The 23,215-nt window shown below is 37.8% G+C and overlaps 1 protein-coding gene across 1 annotated transcript in view; it reads right to left on the bottom strand.

The window, feature by feature from the left end:
- Nucleotides 1-1,209: 1,209 nt before the first annotated feature.
- The window catches only part of LOC133876239 (ATP-dependent DNA helicase 2 subunit KU70), a 44,237-nt gene continuing 22,231 nt past the window's right edge, over nt 1,210-23,215 (bottom strand). The window contains exons 12-19 of the mRNA XM_062314528.1: nt 16,513-16,660; nt 8,810-8,871; nt 8,089-8,149; nt 5,386-5,478; nt 5,189-5,309; nt 2,276-2,378; nt 1,899-2,085; nt 1,210-1,708 (exon numbers count right to left, since the gene is read on the bottom strand). Coding sequence (XP_062170512.1) covers nt 1,595-1,708; nt 1,899-2,085; nt 2,276-2,378; nt 5,189-5,309; nt 5,386-5,478; nt 8,089-8,149; nt 8,810-8,871; nt 16,513-16,660 — 889 coding nt within the window. The 3' untranslated portion in view covers nt 1,210-1,594. The remainder of the gene's footprint in view (nt 1,709-1,898; nt 2,086-2,275; nt 2,379-5,188; nt 5,310-5,385; nt 5,479-8,088; nt 8,150-8,809; nt 8,872-16,512; nt 16,661-23,215) is intronic.

Genomic DNA, 23,215 nt, shown 5'->3' with positions numbered 1-23,215 from the left:
AGGACACTTGATTGGCCTTGTTTTACCTATTGTGAAAGTTTGATAAATATTATAAACAAATTAAACCCCCCAAAAAAAAAGAAAAAAAAAAAGAAAAAGAAAAGGAACAGTTCTTTTGCATTGTCAACTAATATAATACAAGAGGTTGATATATCATTGTCAAAAAAAACACTCATTGAAGACGTTATTAATATTTGAAGACCAGATAGTACTTACAACGTTCAACTTAACTTCCAATTATAATTATATTATTAAAGAGGTTGATATATCATTATCATTGGATTTCTTTATATTCTAGCCGCCCCAATATTTTAGAAAGAATAATGCAATTTAGTAAGTTATTATACGACTGTAATACAACTAAGATGACATCACAGTAAAAATCGGCCTTTGAATATATATATATATATATATATTTAGTGATAATTTAAAGGCTGATTTTCACTGACATATTCCGATGATTCTCTCGATTTCATTTGAAATGAACAGTATTCATTTCATGGTCAAGATTTAAAATTTATCCATCTAATTGTGTATATAAAGTCAATGTTAATACGTCTTTTAAAATAATTTTAAAAAAATGACATCATGAACACCGTTAAATACATCAACTTGACCATGAAATAGATACTATTTATTTAATTTGAAATAGAGAAGATCATTGTCTCACATTATCAAGCTGTATGACAGTAGTATAACAGTCTAATAAATAAAATTATTTTTCTCAAAAAGTTTGTTTTAAACTCGGGTACTAAAGTCAATTCGTGCCCATTTAAGTTGTAGATCACTAGTAATGCTTTCCTCATATATGCAAAAGAAATTTTGGTGTTGCCATTATTTTTAATTTCTTTGGATCTTCTAGGGTTGTTAGAAACTTTTACTGGAAGTCAGCTAAAAGGTCAGCTAAGAGTACTCAGGCCCCAAAAAAAAAAAAAAAAAAAAAAAAACACTCGTAACTTAGATCAAGTGTGATAGTCATGGAAGCTCATATGACTTGCATATGATTTTCTGAGGCTTACAATTTATAAAGATTTACAATGTTCAAAATTTAATGAAGGAATTGTCTAAATGACCTCCATTAATATCCATGGAGCAGTGCTTCAATTGAAAATTTAAAAAACAAGACAATATGAGCAATCTTCTATGACATTTCATTTTTTTTTTTTTATTATTATTTTTTTTAAAAAAAAAAAAAAAAAATTAGCTTAGTGGAGGAATGAATTCAATTGTAAGACCCATAAATACAGAAAGATACAAAAGAAGCTGCATATCAGCAAAAGTGCAAACACAAAATATCTGCCAAGTAAGAAGTAACAAACAGATCGAGCAGCCAGACTAGCAACTGCACTACTAACACAAACTGATAACCTACAACATAATTGCTGAGGAAGATGAAAAAGATTATCTCTAATATAATTCAGTGGGTAAAAAATACAAAAGGGAATGCTCAGCTTCACAAAAATAGCTTCCTTAGTTTAGTCTGAATCGAACCCAAAATCCTCGCACAAAGCCATGTTGTCCTTCTCAAAGCTTGTATTGTCACACAAAGCCTCACTCTTGGAAAAGGATATGTTTTTTGCAAGCCTCAAGTTGCTCACTTTCCCATGTGTGTTAATATCCTGCTGATCAAAGCTTCCTTCTTTCCAGCAACAGGAAGGTTGTGTGCTGTCAAGTAGTATTTCAACTCCACCACCGTCAAATCCTTCAGCTGCAAAACATAAACCCTTCAGCTGCAACACATGGATCTTCTTAACAAAAATATCCATACTAAAAATAAATATTCACATGGAACTTTTGCATGAAAAAGCAAAATTAAAACAAAGAGAAATTTTTTTCTTCTTTGGCCCAGAAGAAGCCACAGGATTGAAGCAAGAGAACAAATAAACTTTCAACATCACCTTCCCATTGTCCGCAAGCTCACTCCAGTCATAGCTTGCAGACTCCTTCACTGCGTTTTCAGCAATTGCTTTTCGTTTTTTGGAGGTCTCGCTTGCTTTTCCATTACCCACAAGTTCACTGTCCTCGTCATAGTTGTCCCCATAGACAGAACACTTGAATTCTTCTAACGCACCAACCACTCCTGGTCTGCAGCCCATGCACGTAAACACATTGTTTCAAGTTGGCAAACATTAACAAGCTTTTGTCAAGACAGGCAAATATGGAAGAATAAGAGTACAGGATTCTCTTCTCTTTTTTCTTTTTTTCTTTCTTTCTTTCTTTTGGCAGGGACGCATGAGTATGCAGGGAAAGACAGTAACTTAAAGTCAGTCCGTACCTAGCCATGCCTTCCTCATCAGGGAGGGTTTCATCTTTCATCTCTGGCATGTCAAGCTCCTCCAAAGCCAGGGCCTGCAGTACCGCATAGTGCCTCTGCAAGGCTGCAAGAAATTACTTTGTAACACACTGGGGAAGCCCAAAAAATTCTAAAGCTAGAAACAGGCATCACAATCAGCTTCATGTCACTCTCTCAGTAAAAAAAAAGAGAGAGAAAAGTTACAATAATCTTCCATAACAATTCACTAAGGGCAGCAAATCCACAGTAAATACTGCTTGAAATATGTCACTACTGGCAGACGAGATAGAAGAAGTGGGGGGAGGAGGGGGAAGGCATACACAACATGGAGACATAAAAAATAGCATCCCATGCACTAAACTATTGGTTTGCCAGTAGTATAATATCTTAACAGATCTACTTGCAGCTTAATGGTTTTTCACACTAAGAAATTGTTGTAGTTTGTGTGAAAAGTTTAAAGAAAAGGTGGAAGCTCGTTTATGTTACGTAGCCTACCTCACACATCTTATTAGATAGGTTTTGAAAAGTATAATAAAGACCAAAATACCCTTGTACTCTAAACCCTAACACTCTTCTAACACTCCCCCTCAAGCTAGAGCAAAAATATCATATAAGCCCAGCTTGGGAGAAAACAAGCAAACGAAAAATATACTCTAATGCTCCCCCTCAAGCTAGAACAGCTTGGAGCACACAATACAAAGAAAGACTTACTAAAAAACATGAAGAAAACGCGTTAAACCGAACATAAACAAGCTTAAATTCCATAAAAAGCCAACACTGAACAAAAATTTGCCAAAAACTTCAACGCTGGTCGAAAACTCGCCGAAAAACTACAACGGGCGGTCGGATCTTCGCATACACCAAGGTCGGTCGAATCTTGCCGGAAAACTCCAATAGTCAATCGAAACCCACTGCTAAACACTAAGGCCTGTCGAATCTCGACAACTAACTACGTCAATCACGATTCCAATGATCAATACCACAAACAAGAAATGATGACCATAATTGATGATCAATACTACCAACAATAACATTTGATTGACGGTCAATACAACCAATAACGGTTAACCACAACCAACAACATTGGATTGATCATCAATGCAACCAATTATGAAAAACCAACAACAATCAACCAACAATGACAGCTTATAAACACTACTCTAGTACTCCCCCTAGCAACAAACACGATGGTGGCTCGATGAAGCCCAATCGAGCGATAAACCACCTAAACCGATTAAGAAATAGCTTAAACTGGCCCAAAAACAACTAAATTGGCTGAAAAACTATCTGAACCAGTCAAGAAATAGCAATAATCGGCCAAAGAATGTATTGAACTGAAAGGAAAACCACTTAACCGGTCTGAATATGCTCTGAACCAAAAAGAAAACCAATGAACCAGTCGAAGAAGACACCGAACGGGCTGAGAAAGGGGATGAACCGGTCTTGAACTAGACTAAGCAGGGAAAAATGACACTGAACCGATCGAGGAACACAGTGAACCAGAACTTGAAATCCTGAACAGGCTAGAAAACCAAACCAACTTGGCTGATTAAAATGATCCTTATCTGGGATAAGGAAAAGATGACTACCGCAACCAAACAGGGATCGTCTTCCTCCAGGAGAAGCCACCAACCACCGCTTCAAACGGCGACAGTGACAGCAACCACAATAGACGTCACTGGAGACTGGATAAATCACCAGTAAACACCACAAAAGCCTCAGAAAACCACATTGTCTTAAAAAAACAACATCAATGTCTGCTGCGAAACACCAAAGCCATCGGAGGACCTCACCAAACTTAGAATTTTTTCTTTTCTTTCACCGGAGACTTTCTGGTCACCATGAACAGCTCTTTTAGAGCTTTATCAAGGCATTGCCAGTGTGGGCTTTAAGCCCACACAGGCGGTGCTGCTACCAAAGGGAGACTCACCAAGACATGAAATTCAACCAAAAGGGCGAAAAAAACTCAAGGCGACAAACGAAAGGGTTAAACCAAAGATCCTAAACCCTAAACTTGCTTTGATACCATTTAGTAGTTTGCATGAAAGGTTTAGAGAAAAGGTGGAGTCTCGTTTCTATTACGTAGCCTACCTCGCAAATGTTATAATATAGGTTTTAAGAAATATATCAATGACCAAAATACCCTTGTACTCTAAACCCTAACACTCTTCTAACAGAAATAAACTACAAATGTTAGTTCAATGTAATCACGATTAAAAAATTAGCTTAAAAATCTTCTCAATGGTAGAGGTTTAAAGGTGTTTTTCATGACAACTTAAACAAAAGTCAGACTCTTCAGTGAGACCAACTTTTACTAATCCTTTTTTTATTTCTCCTTTGTTAACTCACAAAATTAACTGAATAAGTTAAAACTTCCAAATTTCCTAAATAACATAAATATAAGTTTTCTATTTTCTCAGAGACTGTGATTGTTAAAGTCTGTCGACCACAGGAAGAGGTATTCTTTTGGCAATGCATTTGAAATGGGATCCGAATACAGTGACTTGTGTTTTACCCAAGTTACCTACTTGGTCAGTAAATACCTTTTCATCAGCAAGCACGCAAAAAAATAAATAAATCAGTAAGCATCCTTATTCATCAGTAAAGTGAGAACATGAGAACATGCAGTAAAGTGTTCCACAGCTTTCAGTATATTTCTGAACTATTTAGTGTTTAAAAATAAAACAACAACTTGCCTTCCACCAAAGTCACCAAAAATTTCCTTCAAGACCTCAATTTCTTTTTTTAAAGAAAAAATGCCTAAAAGGTAGGTACATGATAAACAGCCACTATGGATAAAAAAATAATAATAAAAATAAAATAAAAAATAAAATAAAATCACCTTGATTAATATTATTCTAAGTCACAGAACTACCATGCAGTTATGCAACATACCAGGGTTAGAAAATTGGCATACTGAAAAATCTTTCAAATCTATTCGTTTCATTAAAGCTGTTGCCTTCTTAATTTGATCATCAGTTGCTTTAGGTGTTGCACCACTTGAATCTGAATAAAGCTGCAACATATCTCTGTATTTGTTATTGATAAGTTCACAAGAAATCTACTCTAACCAACTCAACTATTTCCGTTACCTCTTCAACATGTCTGATGTCTTCACAGTATGGAAGATTTATCATGTGCATTCCTGGAGGCTCAATTTGACCACCGTGGCTGACGATCTCATCCTGAGAATGTTCAAGGAGATTGGTAAGTCTAACCATTAATGTACAACTCAAACACTGTTAAACTTTAGAGCAAGAAACAACAGGGTAATGTTATAATCCCCTTGACACCAGCTCTTGAACTAGTATTCTGACAAAAAGATGAATGAGTACCAGAAACTGATTTTCCTCCATTACAAAACTAATCCATTTTTATATACGTTATACAAAGCGACATATTTTGAAACAGCTACTGTAATGCCACACATTCTTGAGGTAGTTTCCCCAATTGTATATGTGAATAGGAATAGGAATACTAGTTGATGATTTTTGTTTCAATATGCCTGTCGCATGGTACTTGTGGAAGAAGAGAATAAGTGAATGAAACATGGTCTAATAGGACTGTAGAGTTATCAAAATTAGGATTGAGGCCTCAGAATACTAAACAGGTTAAAAATCAATTAACAGTTAAACTGAGGTCATGTAGCAATCTTTGCAGGAAGGTTGCAATTGTTATCTTCTATTCTGTACAGTATTCAAGTCTTTTGGACTGGGATTTTCATTCTCCCAAAGCATGTAATCAAGGAAATAAACCAGAAATTTAATAGATTTCTGTGGAATGGAAAGGTTAGTACTTCTGCAAAGGCCAAAGTTGCATGGAGTGAGGTTTGTTATCCGAAGAAAGAGGGTGGGTTAGGTCTGAAGAATTTGGAAGTTTGGAACATATCCTCCATGTTGAGACATGTCTGGACGTTATTTGCTTGTGCAGGATCTATATGGGTTGCTTGGATTCATGCTTATATGCTGAAAGGGAGGAGTTTTTGGAGTGTGAGCATTCCCCAAAGTTGCTCTTGGTGTTGGAGAAAGATTCTTAAACTTAGGGGTATTGCTAAGAATTTTATTAAATTTGAAGTAGGTAATGGAAAGATGATTCATCTTTGGCAGGACAACTGGCATCCTCTTGGAGTGTTGTATGAGAGGTTTGGCTCCCGTGTTATCTATGATGCTCATAGTCGGTTGGATTCTAGACTTGATTCTGTTTTAAGTAATGGCATTTGGTGTTGGAAGCCTGCTCGGTCAGAGGAGCTTGTTGATATACAGAGTCGTCTTCCTGAAGTTCAGCTTGGTTCTGTTGATAAACCGATATGGACGGTTGCTCGTAAGGGTTCCTATGTAAGTGCTGACACTTGGGATTTTTTGAGGGATAAGAAATGTGAGGTTGATTGGTGGCATGTTGTTTGGTTCCCTTTTGCAATTCCAAAACATGCTTTTATCATGTGGCTGGCTGTACAGAATAGATTAAGTACGGGTGATTGGCTGTTGGCTTGGGGTTTTCAAGGTGATGCACAATGTGTGTTCTGCAGGAATGGTGTTGAGACCCGAGATCATATTTTTTTCATGTGTAGTTTCAGTGCTCGTATATGGAAAAATTGTATGCAAAGGTGTAATGACTTGGCTCCTTCTCTTGATTGGCAGAGGGTGTTGAATGACGGTTGTAGAACTTGGAAGAAGAAGACGATGGCAGGAGTTCTTTGTCGTTTGGTATTGAGCTCTGTTGTCTATAATATCTGGAAAGCCAGGAATGCTATTAAGTATCAAAATGCTCCTAAATCTGAAGAGCAGATACTCAAGCAGATTTTTTGGGAAGTTAGATCAAGAATTTCTGGAAGAGAAAAGTTTAAGAAAAATAGAGAGAATGTTAAATTTTGTCATCTCTGGAATGTAGATGTCTCTATTCTTGTATAATCCTAGTTGTAAGACTTTTTTGGTTGTTTTGGTTCTGCAGTAGTTTTCTGCTGTGTTTGTTGTTCTGGTTGTTTCTTGTTGGTTTGTTGTTTGTAACTTTGGTTCTTAGTTGTTAATAATATTGATTACTTATTCATCAAAAAAAAAAAAAAAAAAAGAGGGCAGCTTTAGGTTTCACGTTAAATAGCTCAGAGGTATCTGTGGTTAGGCCCTAAATTAAATCGCCGCCTCAGTTTAAAAAAGCATCACAGGTAGTACCTATTGTTAATGAAAGAACCCAGTTGGTACTTCCATCAGTCCTTCGTCCATTTTTTTAGCGGACCTATATATCACCCACCTTAGAATGCCGACACCTGTCCCGGTAGTCACGTGGCCACGTATCACAGGTGATACTTATGCTTTCAATGCCACGTGGCCACGTCAGAATTACTAATGATACGTGGTCACATGGCTACTGGGACAGGTGTTGGCATTTTAAGGTGGGTGACATGGAGGTCCCGTTAAAAAAATGGACAAAGGATTGACGAAAGTACCAACCGGGTATTTCCATTAACGACAAGTACCACTTGTGAGACTTTTTGAAACCGAAACGGCGATTTGATTTAGGGTCTAACCACAGGTACCTCTGATCTATTTAACCCTAAATACAAAGGCAGCAAAGGAAGAGAGTAGTTGAGAACGAGAAAACAAGGGTTGCTTTGGAGGGGATGCTCTTGGACTTCTGGATGGTTTCCAGGTGTCCCTAGCGAACTGTCCTAGCCTGAGCTGTGTATTATCCAGAGTATTGTACAAAGCTTCTATATATAGAAAGGAATGTCTAAGAGAGGGCTATGATGATTAAGCCCATTTTTCAAATAATCTATGTATCAGAAAGCATTAAAGCCTTACTTGAGCAATAAGGGCAACCAAACGGGGATGAGATGAACTGCCATAAAATGCCAGTGCAAATCTGAAAAAAAGTAAAACCTCAAAAGTTTTAGTATCATGCATAATAACTTGTCGTGGACTCTTAACTTCAATCCATCCAACATCAGCCACTGAAGAAAGTAAACAAGAAGTCATAATACAACTCAAGTCAACCACCAGCTAGGCAATCAAGAACACATGAAGTTTGAGATTTTGTATGCAGCACACTAATAAAATATCATAGAAAAAGAAGACAGAACAAAAAGGAAACAAAATGAGAATTCAGTGGCATAAAAGGGCTACGCATTTTTGAATGAAAAAAATTACCCTGGGCATCATAACTGCCATTTTTTATTCTATCATACCTCAACACAGAAATTCATAGTAGAAAATATGCTATGATACTTCCAGACACATGGTGCAGAATAAAACACAAAACTTCATTTAAAAAAGAACTCCCAGCACAATTTTTTTTTTTTTTTACTACAAAATCCTCTCCAATTAGCAACCCACAAATTAAAACAGTACCATTATGGGCAAAAGCATCATCCATATGGAAGCATTAGGCAAAATTTAGATGAATAATAGCAAATGTCAAACATATAGAAGTGATTGGTAGCAACAAATCTAAGTGATAGAAGATGGTCAGATTTTGAAAAATAATACCACAATAGAGTAAATATAGTATGTTATAAGTACTAACCGCTTGAGCCGTAACATGGATCTATGCAAGGCAATGAAAATGCAAGTGCTACCAATCACTTCCTGCAATAAAGAACCAACAAAAGTGCCATGCATCATAAATGACAAGAAAAAAGTTGTCAAAGTACCAGGACAAGCAAAGTAATTGAAAGAGGAAGAAAACTGTTTTATTCCATGTCTCTGCTTCATACGTTTACATTGGTTTAAATAGAAGAAAAATACCAACTATTATGAAAAGACATTAATAGAGATTACAATCAGAATAAAATCCTAGCATATCAGCAGTTTCTATCTCCAACACTCTCCCTCAAGCTTAGGCAAAGATATCTCACATGGCCAGCTTGCATAAGACTAAATGAAAGACACTACTAGACTTGCCCTATGTCAAAATATTTGCGAGTTGTTCCTGTGTCTTCACATCTGGTGTGCAGATAATACCTACTCGGAGTTTTTCTTTGATAAAATGTCAATCAATTTCAATATGCTTAGTTAAATCGTGTTGGACTAGATTGTAAGCTATACTAATTGCAACTTTATTGTTACAATACAATCTCATTAAATCCTTGGAATCAAACCCAAGCTCTTTCAAGAGTATCTTCAACCATAACATTTCACACACTCCATGAGCAATGGTTCTAAATTCTGCTTCTGCACTAGACCTAGTAACAACTGATTATTTCTTACTACACCATGTAACCAAATTACCTCTCACAAATGTGCAATAACTTGACACGAACCGTCTATCCACAATAGATCCCACCCAATCTACATCTGTATAGGCTTCTATTTTCAGGTGATCATATCAAGAAAACAACAATCACTTACCTAGTGAGGATTTTAAGTAATGAAGAATCCGATAAACTGCTTTCATATGAGAATCTCACACTAACATATGCAATGTCAAGAAAGGTGTGAGACAGATAGATCAAACTGTCAATTAATCACTAATATCTACATTTATCCACCAAAGGACTCTCACTACTTTCACCCAACTTAACATTCACCTATACCGGATTATCAATGGGTTTACATCCGAGCATTCATGTTTCATTGAAGATAAATACACCATGTTTGGACCTCATAACATCAATGCCCAAAAAATACTTCATACTCAAATTGCCCAAGTCTTTTATTTCAAATTTGTTGGCGAGAGATTTTTCTAAGTTTTGTATCTCCTTATCATCATTTCCTGTTACTACAATATCATCAACATACACAATCAAAGTTGTCACCTTCCCTTGGGGGGGAATGATTGATAAAGAGTGTATGATCAGATAGACTTTGTTTGTAACCAAATCTCTGCATAGCTCAGAAAAGCGCTCAAACCATGCTCTTGGAGATTGTTTTAGACCATACAAAGCCTTTTCCAGTTTGCACACTTACCCATAGAGGATAAATCTTCAAGTGTAGGAGAAACTTCCATGTATGCTTCTTTTTCTAGGTCTCCATTAAGGAATGCATTTTTCACATCAACTTTGTGCAGAGGCCAATCCAAATTTGCTGCTACAAAAAGTAAGACTCTAATTGAGTTCATCTTTGCTACTGGAGCAAATGTTTCCTCATAGTCAATTCCATAGGTTCATATAAAACCTTTTGCAACTAGTCTACCCTTGTATCATTCCACTAAACCATCGGCCTTATGCTTGACAGTAAACACCCACTTCCATCCAATTGCTTTCTTCCAATTAGGCAAGATCCCATGTATTATTTTTGTGAAGGGCTTTCATCTCTTCTTGCATCGGCCCCCTCCACTTTGGATCACTAAGTGCCTTCTGTAGGTTATCAAGATATACACAAAAGACAATTTGGACACAAAAGAACGATATGATAGTGAAAGGTGTTGATAGGAAACAAATTCAAATATAGAATGGTGAGTGCATGACCTAACTCCTTTGTGTTGCGCAATAGGAAGATTTATATCATCGACAACAACTATTGAAGGATTCAGATCAAGGATAGAAGTAGTATTACGTGAGTCAAAATCAGATGTTTGGTAAGTAGCATCATTGATAGTTTACTTTTTTGGCATCTAAAGTAAACTCTCAACTCTTCTACAGGTGGCACAGACGACTCATCAGTAAGATTAGTAGGAGACACATTAGTAAGCACTTGTCGTTTCTCCTGCTTTAGCACAGGAGTAAGGATAGGTAACGGTCTAGAAAACTCCTCTTCACTCAGACTCTCCCCCTAAAGAGGAGTTTGGGCTGAGGAGAAATATGGTTGTGCAATGGGTGGTGATCAAATTTATACCCTTTATGTGTAGGACAATAACCCACAAAGATACATTTGAGGGCACGAGGATCTAACTTACCACGAGCTTAACCATGAATATGGACAAAACACACAACCAAACACCTTTGGAGAGACATCTTTTGAAGTAGAGAAAGGTGGGGACACACCTCTAGGGGTGTTTTGAAATTTAAGACACGAGAGGGCATCCTATTGATGAGATATGCAGTAGTGAGTAAGGCGTCCCCCCAAGAAGATGTGGGAACATGGATATCAAGCATTAAGGATTGAATGACCTCTAGGAGTTGTCGATGCCTCCACTCAGCAATACAGTTTTGCTGATTATCGACACAAGTGGTTTGATGCATAATGCCATGTTCATGAAAATAAGTACTGACATCACTCGACATATACTCAACACCATTGTCCTAATAGACAATTTGATAGAGGAATTAAACTGTATGAATCATTTTGTTAAACATCTGAAACAGAGAGAAACATCACTTTTATCCTTTTAACAAATAGACCCAGGTGGATCATGAATAAAAGAAACGAACCACCTATAACCAAATAACGAAACCACTAGCATTATGAACAAGAACAAAAGGCTCAACACTTTTATTGATACTAGGAGGAAAAGACACGCAATGGTGCTTAGCAAGTTTACACTTTTCACATTGAAACTTAGAAACATTATTATACAAAAATAAAGGAAACATGCGTTGCAACAACAAGGAAGAAGGATCTCCTAATCGTTGATGTCAAAGCCAAATTCTTGTTGCAAAGTCATCCGCCAGTACAATGTGATAAGTCTGTGTGAGTCGATCTTATGTCGTAAGCTGAGAATCCAGGTAGACATACCATCCCTCAAGCTACTATTGTCAATCATCCAACCAGTGACTAAGATTTGAAAAAAAAAAAAATAGTAATGAGAATAAAAAATGACGCGACAATTTAACACAAAGGAGATATGCACAATGAATACTAAATTAGTGGCAAAATCAGGTACATGAAGTACAAAAAACAATGTCATATAGGGTTTTATAGTAATGGAGCTTAGACAATGGCAACAAAAAACTAACAGCTACTGTAACTTTTCCTTACCAAAACAAGGATTATACGGAGAAAACAAGGAGGACATACCAACTAGATGATCTGAGGCACCGAAATCAATAACCCAAGGATCATCAGAGTGAGTAGCAGATGCATTTAGCGCAGTAGCTCAATTAACTATATAAGCGAAGGAGGATAAAATAGCAGATGTTTCCAATCGAGACATAAGCTTACGAAATGTTTCTACCTCTTCCTTACTAAAGCCCCTTGTATCAACAGAAGGAGAACTAGTATCTAGCGTGGAAACAATTGTCTCTACCATAGCAGTATGATTTGTACGAGGCCTGGTTCCTCCACCTAAACGACTCCCACGACCTCAAGTAGGACAACCATGAAGTCTCCAACAAGTTTTCCAAGTATGACAAGACCTATTACTGTGGTCACAAAAAAGTTTGTACATGTCATCTGAGGTCGCATCGGTTTTGCCACCATCCCGACTCAGCTTTCAGATTGTGTTGAGATGCACTTACTAGAGCATATTGAGACTGTGAACCGGAATTGAACATTGTGCTGCGACGACTCTCATTTTGGACATATGAAAATACCTCCCTCGGTGACAAAAGAGGATCCTTTTCCAAAACCTAAACGCAAGTTGGATCTTTCTCCGAGTTCAAACCAGCTAAGAACTCATAAATATGTCCCTCTTCTATCATCTTCTTAATCTTGATTGCACCTGCTGCACACTCAGTCTGCAAATTTTGATAATAATCCAACTCTTGCCACAAACCATGAAGTTTATGAAAATAAGCAGCTGCAGACCAGTCACCTTTGATTGTTTTATGTATCTATCGATTCAATTCATAAAATTTGTGTGGCATTCCCCATTTTTAAGCATGTCTGTTGCATCCCAAACCTCTTTTACCGTGTAGAAATACAAATATCCCTGACTAATATTTGGTAGCATAAAGTAGAATAACCATGACATAATCATCGAATTTTCGGCCTCCCACTTGTCTTAAAAAGGATCATCTACCCCAGGTTTGGATACTTTCCCATTCAAGTAACCCCTTCTTTCCTCGACTCTTTTACTATATTGCATTGCGCACTGCGACCGAGAAAGGTATCTCACCCATCTAGCTCCACAATTGTGATTTGGAGAGTTGGATTCTCACTATGGGACGTCACCTGACTCTCTATCCCCTTTTTGTGAGTTTTTGAGGTCTGAATCATTTCCAACATCTTAAGTTCAGACACCCAACCAAATACCTCCAATACACAACACTTGGGCTCAAGAGAGATTAAATAGCAGTAAAATTAAAAACTAGAATTCAACCGTCAAAGTTCAAAGGCAAAGTAGCATCTCTATTTTCTTTTTCATTTTTTTTTTCGCTAAACGACTTGTTTGATAAGCTGCTGAACGATCTGTCATTTGGCCTAGATTGAAACGATAGACCGTTTGGAGCAATTCTGTACAACCTGCCATTGCAATCATACCCAAAACAACTTGCCGTTTTGCACCCCCGATCACAGCCTCCGCACCCAGCTGTCGGAGATCACACCGCCGCAAATGAAATACATTAGTGGTCCTCAAAAACATAAGAAAAAAACCCAGACAGCTCCGAAGAACCACATGAGACCAGTCTTGATGATCAATGGAAAAACACACTGCACCTGCTTCGCCAAACGCGAAGTGCACCAGATCTCCACCGTTCACCGGTGGAGCAACTCAGAGTTCGTCAATCAAAGGTCCTCTGCTCCAGTTCGACACGTCGGGTTCACTAGATACTCCTAGATCTATGCTGACGTCAGCAGCAATAGGGCTAACGTCAACCACTGTGCAGAACAGTGAATACTAGCAATCAACCGAAAAAAAAATGCTCTGATACCAAGTTGAAAGAAGAAGGGAAGAAGTGAAGTAATTGAAAGCAGAAGAAAACTGTTTTATTCCAACGTTGGTTTAAATAGAAGAAAAATACCAACTATTATGAAAAGACGTTAATAGAAAATATAATCTGAATAAAATCGTAGCATATCAGAAGTTTCAATTTGCAACACTATATAATTGATTATAGCACAAAAGATCACCCCTATAGTATTCAAATATTGAAGAGAACTCTATAATTAAAATGTTTTAATGCCAGCAAAAACTGAAAGGACAAGGGAAGACCATTATCTTGAAATTGAATTAGTAAATACCTAGTAGTTATATGTAACCAATATAAATAACATTATAGTCAATGGCAGATTATATACATACATCATACACATATTGACACGTTTCTCTGTGTGTACATGTATTTGCAGTCACAGATCCTAGATTTCTACAAGCACTAAAAGGAATCTTAATTGATCACAGTAGTTCATGAGAATAGTGACTATCGCATCTATAGCAACCATGAGAGAGAGAGAGAGAGAATGCAAAATGTGGGTATTGCTCATGCACATACAAACATTTTTTTTATAAGTAAAGAATATTCAAAAAGCGCAAAGGGGCGAAACCCATGGTACACAGGACGTATACATGAAGCCCCTAATTCAAAGAAAAAAGAGAGCACCTATCTATAAATTCAAAATAAGAACACTCATGCATAAATTGAATTTTCTCTCTCCACATAAGCAACGTTTGTAGCATCATTTTCTTCAAGTTCATCAAATCAGTCTCACAATCTTCAAAACAGCGTGCATTTCGTTCCCTCCATACACACCACATCAAACACAATGGAGCCATGCGCCAAATCGGTATCAAAGTCCGATTACCCTTTTGGCCCCTCCAACTCCCCAACATATCTTTCACCGATCGCGGCATTACCCACTCCACCCCAAACATTTGCAGAATCGTCCTCCACAATTCTATAGCAACCATACAATGCAGAAACAAATGGTCAATAGACTCTCTAGAAATCTTACACATATAGCACCACTCCATCACAATAATGTTTCTCTTTCGTAAATTATCCAAAGTTAAGATTTTCCCTAAAGTTGCCGTCCACACAAAGAATGCCACTCTCGGAGGGACCTTAACTTTCCAAATACTTTTCCACGGAAAAGAAGACTGAATAGGACTAGATAAAACCTTATAGTAAGACTTTACCAGATAAGATTTCTTTCGCGCTGGAATCCAACACATTTTATCCTCTCCCTCACTTCTAACTTTAAGAGTGTACAACATCTCAAAAAATCTACTAAATGCTTCCACCTCCCAATCATGAACTGGGCGAGAAAACAACATATTCCACAGAATTGTGCCATTTTGTCTATGCATATTCTCCTCCACTCGAGCATCCTTGCCTCTAGCAATGAGAAACAATTGTGGAAAAAGAGTCTTCAAATGAATCTCCCCACACCATATATCATGCCAAAATAGAACTTTCGAACCATTCCCGATCTCATATCTCACATGAGCTGCAAAAGCATCCCATCCCCTCCTAATACTCTTCCAAACTCCAAACCCAAAAGAACCCCCAACCTCCTTAGAGCACCAACCACCCCCCATACTTCCATATTTGGAATCCACCACCTTTCTCCACAGAGCATCCCTCTCCAAAGCATATCTCCATAACCATTTACCCATCAAAGCTTTATTGAACATAACCATATTTCTCACTCCTAGTCCCCCCGAAACCTTTGAAGAACAAATCGTATGCCAATTAACCAAATGAAATTTAAATTCATCTCCAATACCACCCCAAAGGAAGTTTCTTTGAAGTTTTTCCAAACGATTTGCTACTCCCATTGGAATAGGGAAGAGAGACAGAAAATACGTAGGTAAACTTGAAAGAGTACTTTTAATCAAAGTCAACCTCCCACCCTTAGATAAATACAACCTCTTCCACCCCGCTAATCTAGCTTCCATCTTCTCAATAACGCTATTCCACATAAGCTCATGCACATACAAACATGCATACATAAGCACAAACATAACATGCTTGTATGTATTTATGTAGGTGTTTATTTATTTGTAGTCTCAGATTCTAAAATCCTACCAGCATTAAAAAGAACCTTGATTAGTTCACTAGGATAGTGACTATGGCATCTATCACAGCCACAAAAAGAAGAAGAAAAGGAGAGAGAGAGAGAGAGAGAGAGAGAGAGAGAGAGAGAGAGAGAGAGAGAGAGAGATTGCAAAATGTGGCCATTATTTATTTTTATTCTCTATTCTGTACATTGTCCCTCAATAATAAGAATAATAAACAATTTCTTCTAATAATCGACTACATTAACAAGATGTGGCTTATTTGTTGAAGCATGACATGAGTGCCTCACACCATGAAAATTTGCATATAAGCAACATTTTAAGGAATTAAAAGATAAGAATTGTTATAAGCTATTGAAAACAAATAATCGACTACTAAAAAGAAACAAGCAGCACAACCACAAAGAACAGATATTGTAGTACCGTCCAAGAATTAGAATAAAAGCAACCTCATCACTAGGAAAAACAAATGTTGCTGGCCTCAAGTTGTGATAATCTTTCAAGCAACTTAATGGCTTGAATCCTAGAAGACGAAGATGCCCAGTTGAAACTCTTTTTATCTCCAATAGCTCCTCCACCGAAAATGTAATATTCTCACTAGAGAGAGAATGGAATGGTTAGACTAAAATTCCAAGAAAACTAACATGACTAGATTTAAAATAGGATGAGAAAACATGAATTGTATCTATTTGCATATAACAAATAAAGTGATGTCATGAGAGCCAACAACACAAACAGCATGGATAACAAATGCCAAAGATGAGTTAAAACTCATTGCTTGTTTACTTTAGCCTTTTACGATACCCATCTATCTTTCTCAATGTCACATTTATAGTTAAGGAAAGTATACCAAACACTTCCTATATTTTAGTTCAATTCTGTTTGTCCCTGGGTTTTCAATTTTTTTTTTATTGACACCCACTGTGCTTCGGGATATTTCTAATCAAAGACTTCCGTCCATTTTACTAACTGAAGTGGGTCCTAAGCCACATCACTCGACACAAGCGGCGGCTTCATGGCACTCACCAACCACACTCTTCTTCTACTTCACCGTCACAGGTCTCTGGAACTTCCAAAACACTATGGGCAGAACCATATTTCAGAGAAAAAAAAAAGTCAAGCAGAAATTGGGAGAAGCAAGAAACAGCCAACCCCCTTCTCTTCAAAATCTCCCCAGTCAAAACTGAAAAAACCAAAACCAGCTCCATCACACAAATGGATGCTGCAATGGGCATCGAGGAGTTTATTTTGTGACTTGATCCATATAAAATCCGGAAGAATAAGATAATTTATCCTTTCAATACCCCAGCTTTCCATTTTGATTTTTCTTTTCTTCTGACAAGTAAAAGAATGGAGAGAATTTCCAGAATCGGTTGTCTCTCTTACCCATGCACTTACTCCTTGCGCACCAAAGCCAACTGTAGGAGCAACAGCAATACATTCTTTTCACTACTTCTCTCCTCCAGAACCATCGTCTCCCATACTAAACTGCCAGCTATTAAACACTACCTCCACCTTGGCCTCAAAACCAGAAGCCTTCTCCAAAAGCACCCACTCTATACCCCAACCCTTGCAAACGTCTCCCCCCAAATAAAAAAGATCCTCTGCCTAGAAATTATGAGTTTTGCCTCAGGTATGGTCCTGTCCCAAAACCCTTCTTTACATAGCTATCCTTGGATCTATCCACTCCATTATCTCCTTCCTCCAAACAAAAGGCATACTCCAAAAAGTGTTTTTTGGCAGCTTTTCGCCAAAAGTGCTTTTAGAGACAATGTCAGCCGATTTTTCCTTGGCTTTGAAGATGGTAAGGAGATTGTGCAAATAAGCATGCTTCTCAGGGTGTATTCAAATTCAGGGACTTCTTTACCCAGCATCACCAAATTGAGCAGATGGGTATTCTTTTTGTTGATTGGTTGGTTATTAATGGGTTTCTCCTCTAGATTATGGTGAAAGTTGTGAAATGGGTATGTGTTTTCTTATGATTTTCTAAAATGACTGAATTTTCTAACCAACTTTTTTAAAAACAAAAATAACAAAAGAATTATTGTACTCATGAATTCTCTTTTCCTTCCATTTTCTCTACAACCCAAGCAAAAGCTTTTCTCTCAAATATGGTTGTGGTTGTATTGTTTTGGAAGTTGGAAAGATCTCTGAAGGCAAAGCAAAAGAAGAGGTGGAGGAGGAAGAGAGAGAGTGAAGGAGAGTGGATGGGGAGTGCTTCGGGGACGCCTTGTGTGATGAGAGACATTGCTCAAGAGGTTTTGGGGGGATGTGATTCTCTTGGATAGCTCATTGTATCTCTTCAGTGTATTTCTCGTTTTTGGTGAATGGCACTCCCAGTGGTTTTTTTAGTAGCTCCTATGACTTGAGACAAGGAGACTCTCCTTTGATGTTTGTAATTGTAATGAAGGCTTTGGGTAGGATGATTTTTGTTGTAGCGATTGGGGACTTGTTATCTGGCTTCTTTGTGGGGATCGGGAATGTTGGTGGGTTTGCTATCTCTCACCTTCTGTTTGCGGATAATACTTTGATTTTTAGTGGGGCAAACCCAGATCATCTACGTCATTTGCGGTGCTTGTTCTTATGTTTGAAGTTGTCTCGGGCTTAAAGGTCAATTTGGCTATGTCAAAATTGGTTCCTGTGGGTAATGTTGATGATGTGGATGGATTGGTTGTATTCTAGGTTGTGGAGCTTTCTCTTTGCCCTTGAAGTATCTTGGTCTTCCGTCAGAGTCCTCCTATAAAGCCAAGTCTATTTGGGACGATGCTATTAAAAAGATAGTTTCGGTTGGCTAGTTCGAAAATGATGTATTTATCTAAAGGGGGAAGGGTTACTCTTATTAAGAGCACACTTTCCTATTTATCTACGTATATCATGATGTATTCGTTCCTTGGGGATCAAGTAGAAACTAATAAGGAGTAAATCTCCATTTATTTCTATCCTTTATTTCCTAGTCTAATAAGGAAAATATATTCCAAATAAGTTATTGGCTATTCGTGAGTATTCTTTCTCACCAGGGTCTAAGTCAATGACGGCTAAACATAGCCTTGTAACATATAGCTATTATTCCTCTAGGGCTCTTGCATGATGTAAACAGCGGCTTGCATGATGTAAATGACGGCTAGACTTAATGGTTATGTCTTATGACATAGCCGTCTCCTATTTAAGCATAATCCTATTGAATAAAATATCATGCTTGATTATTATCAAAACCTAGAACATCTTTTGGTGTCTTGGAGGTCACGGCTCCCTCAAAGTAGCCCATATCCTTTTCCCTTAGTTCTTGTGTTGTTTGATTCGCATCAATCATGTCCCTCTTTCCTTTCCCTGTGGGTGTTGCAATCCGTATTGAGAAGCTTCAACGTGATTTCTTATGGGGTGGGCTAGGCGAAGAGTTCAAAGATCATTTGGTAAGCCTGTACAAGGTTTGTTCTCCGACATCTGAGGGTTGGGGGTCTGAAACTTGCTGATTTTCAATTGTGCTCTCTTAGGAAAATGGTTATGGCACTATGTGCATGACAGAGAGGCTTGGTAGAGTATTGTGGTGAACTCTAAATTTGGTAGTTTGTAGGGTAGGTGGTGTTATCATGAGCCTCTTGGGGGGTATGGGGTAAGGTTATGGAAGAATATTAGGAGAAGTTGAGGGTAGTTTTCAAGTCATATCAGATCTGAGGTGGGAGATAAACTCCAATGTTAGATTATAGCATGATCTATAGTGTGAGGATATGGCTCTCAAGGAAGCCTTTCCAGATTTATATGGTATTGTTGTGCAAAGGATGCTTCTGTTACGACTCACTTGGAGCTTTTTGGTGGCTCCAATTAGTGGAATGTAAGCTTGGCTAGATTAGCTCATAATTGGGAGATGGATGTCCTCATTCTTCAAGATATGGTATTTAATCAGAGTAAGACAAGAAGGTGAAGACAAGTTTTGGTGGGTCCCCTCCAAAAAAAGGTTGCTTAATGTTAGATCATTCTACTATGTCATGGTTTGGAATGGCGGATTTCTTTTTCCTTGAAAGAGTGTTTGGGGGACTAAGGTTCCTTTGAGGGCGACTTTTTTTACTTGGTCGGCAGCCTTATGAAAGATCTTTACTATGGACAATCTTAGGAAGCGGCATGTCATTGTGGTCAATAGGTGTTGTATGTGTAAAATGAATGGAGAGTCTGTAGACCATCTTCTCTATTGTGAGGTGGAATATTTTCTTCAGTCAATTTGGGTTGTCTTGGGTTATGCCTAGACGAGTAGTCGTTTGTGTGCTTGTTGGTGGACTGTCAGCAGCGCTCGAAGTGTCATGTTGAAGATGATACCTTCGTGCCTTTTGTGGTGTCTATGATCTATGCAGGGAAATTAAGTCTTTTATTCTCCAATACTCTGTATCATTGGACAGCTGCTTTTGTTTCTCCTTTGATGATTAGTTATCGTGATTTCCTTGCTCTTTTTCTCCATGTAGCTAGGTGTTTTCTCTTGTATACTTCATGTTTACCTGAGGCACTTTATGCTTAAAATGATATCTCAATTACTTAACAAAAAAAAAAAAAAATAGATGGATGTGGGACGGACGTCCTTAGTTAGACTCATCTAAAAGCACAAGGGATGTCCATTAAAAAGTTGGAAACCTAGGAACTTAAATAGAATCGAGCCAAAGCACAGGGAGTATTTGGTATAATTTCCCTTATATTTATTTAAAAACAAAAGGTTAACAGTGATAATAAAAATACACAAATGGTGCATCACTATAAGGACCACAATATATAGTTATTACTACTAAAGTTGATTTGTATGGTAGATTTGTACAAAAATGCTTTGTATGGCATATTTGTAAACTATCTTCCACTCCCCTCCCCACCCCCCCCCTCCTCCCTCCAATTGCTTCAATTTGTGCACGTGATACGATAAAAGGCCCCTAGGAGGAACCAATGAAAAGCTAGGGTAGAGACTCGGAGTCGGCCCAAGCAAAGATCGGCACTCAAAGGCTTAAGGAGCAGCCTGCAAAAAGGAAAGTTGTGGAGACGATAGACTCGCCAGGCAGGCACACCATAAGGCTGACTATAGCAGACCGAAATAGTGTTCCTTTACAAATGAAAATTTGGGCCATATGAAGTCTATGGTTGCTTCCCAAAATAACTCCTCGGAACAAAATATTTTCAATGAAAAACATATTTAGAGAATAAGTTTGTCTATCCTAATTATTTTTGGGTATTTGGGACGTAAAAAGGGTTTTTCTTTTATCTTTTTGCAAAAATGACAGATGTTTGTTAGTATGATGAGTAAAAGTAGCAGTTGATAGCAAGATCACAATTATCAATACTCAGGGGATGACTAAGGGTTGCAAGGGTTGGGAGCAGCCTTTTTTTTTCAGGGGGGGGTAGCTTTGGGAAGAGCAAGTCGTTTTTCAGAATTTAAGCTTGGTGACCTGGAAAATAATTTCCTTGATTGATTTTCAGTGTTTCCCCAAACACAGAAAAAAGGTAGAAAACATTGTCCTGGATGTCATTTTCTGTGAAAGAGACAAAACCAAAGATACATAAAGATGGCAAGCACTCAAACCTCTCAACTCTAAACTCTCACCAACTCCAAATTCCCAATAAAACAAATTGTGGTCCTCTTATACCATACACAAAACCTTGTCTCAACAGTTACTCCAACAAGGGCTGTACAGCAGCACTTAAATGTGGAGACTATCTTACCATCGTTTCCTCTCTACCTACCAATATGGGATCTTATGTGATACTAAATGGAGAAATTCTAGCTCGCATGAGGACTCCTACAAGACAAACAAAACTTGATCTCATATTATTCTGGGTAAAATGAAAGCACACGAGTCTCCAAGACAAAACCAGCCGTCTCATGGGTGGGACCAGATGATCTTGTCCCAATAAAATGCTAGTGATCTCCAATTCTAGAGCAATCACCAAAAGAATACTTGGGATAACTTATATAGGACCTAGATAAACCTGTTCCCAATTTCTCTCCACCCTAAATTCACCAAACATTTTAATCGCTTGAAACATTTGAAACTATGCTAGGAGCCCGACAGAAAATTTATCGCAACCAATTCAATTAAGCATTTAGCAAAAGGCACTACTATGGCTCCAGTTGTGACTTACAACACAAAAGGTAACCCTACATTGGGATATTGACTTACAAAGTACTTTCGCGTGGGTTTGGGTCTTTTCAGGGAGGGTTTTGACAGGGGCTTCAACTGTTTTTTGGGATTTGGGTTTCACGTGGATTTTGGGTGCTTTCTAGCTGGGAGGATTTGATGGGTCATTTTGCTTTTTTTGGGTTCTGTGTTTGTAAGAGCTTTATTGTATTCTGTCTGTGTACGTAGGAGCGTCTTACGCTTTTTCAATAAAGTTGCAACATTACTTATTAAAAAAAAGTACTATTTACCCGCACACAAAAAAAAAAAACAAAAAAACAAAAGACTAGAAAGTAACACTCAAGAAATACTAATTTGTTTATGTTTTTGAGTGCTTCAGCGATTCAAAAGAATCTAAGAGTCAGAAAAGAGACATTTCAGTACTCATGTAAGTCCCTAGTTCTATTCAAGTTTCAGTTCGACAGATCTAATTTAAATGCTAGTCAGTCATGAGTATTTAAAAAATTGCACTAGGAAATGGGCTAAATTTATAGGTTTCAATCGCTTTGGGGCTTTAATGTTTTCGTAATCGGCTAGGCTAGGACAGGCTTAAATTACTTATGTATTTAAATTGAGATTGAAGCCATTTCCTAAGTAAAAGATAAATGCTAGAGGTACTAAATCTTTTACCCAGAGATGGATACTAAAATGATGTGGAGTTTATTCATTGGTACCCGTAGCTCCCACTCACGTAAGGAATACTATAAGTGGTTGGATTTGCGCTTGATTAAGCATCATACAGTTATTGGGCTGGTTGTCAAGAACTGGTTGTATTGCATTCAATTAGACCTCAACTCTAATAAGTAGTGGTTTCGCCTCTCTTCCTCTCTCTCCACCCTAGCGGTGGCGCGTCACGCAAGGGCTTGTTTCTTTCAAAGGTACTTTCATCAGAGTTTTCATCGATGCTTTTCTGGGGTCAATTTTTGTTGTCGTTTTCATATTCGAGCTAGAGCTTCCAACGAAGCTCTTTCGTCTTCTCCGACTGGCGGTCTCGCGAGTATGTCGCCAT

This window comes from Alnus glutinosa, chromosome 1 (genome assembly GCF_958979055.1).
Source record: "Alnus glutinosa chromosome 1, dhAlnGlut1.1, whole genome shotgun sequence".
NCBI classification, from domain to species: Eukaryota; Viridiplantae; Streptophyta; class Magnoliopsida; order Fagales; family Betulaceae; genus Alnus; species Alnus glutinosa.
Note: the sequence above shows the minus strand (reverse complement) of the source record. Positions and strands in the feature narration are given on the sequence as shown.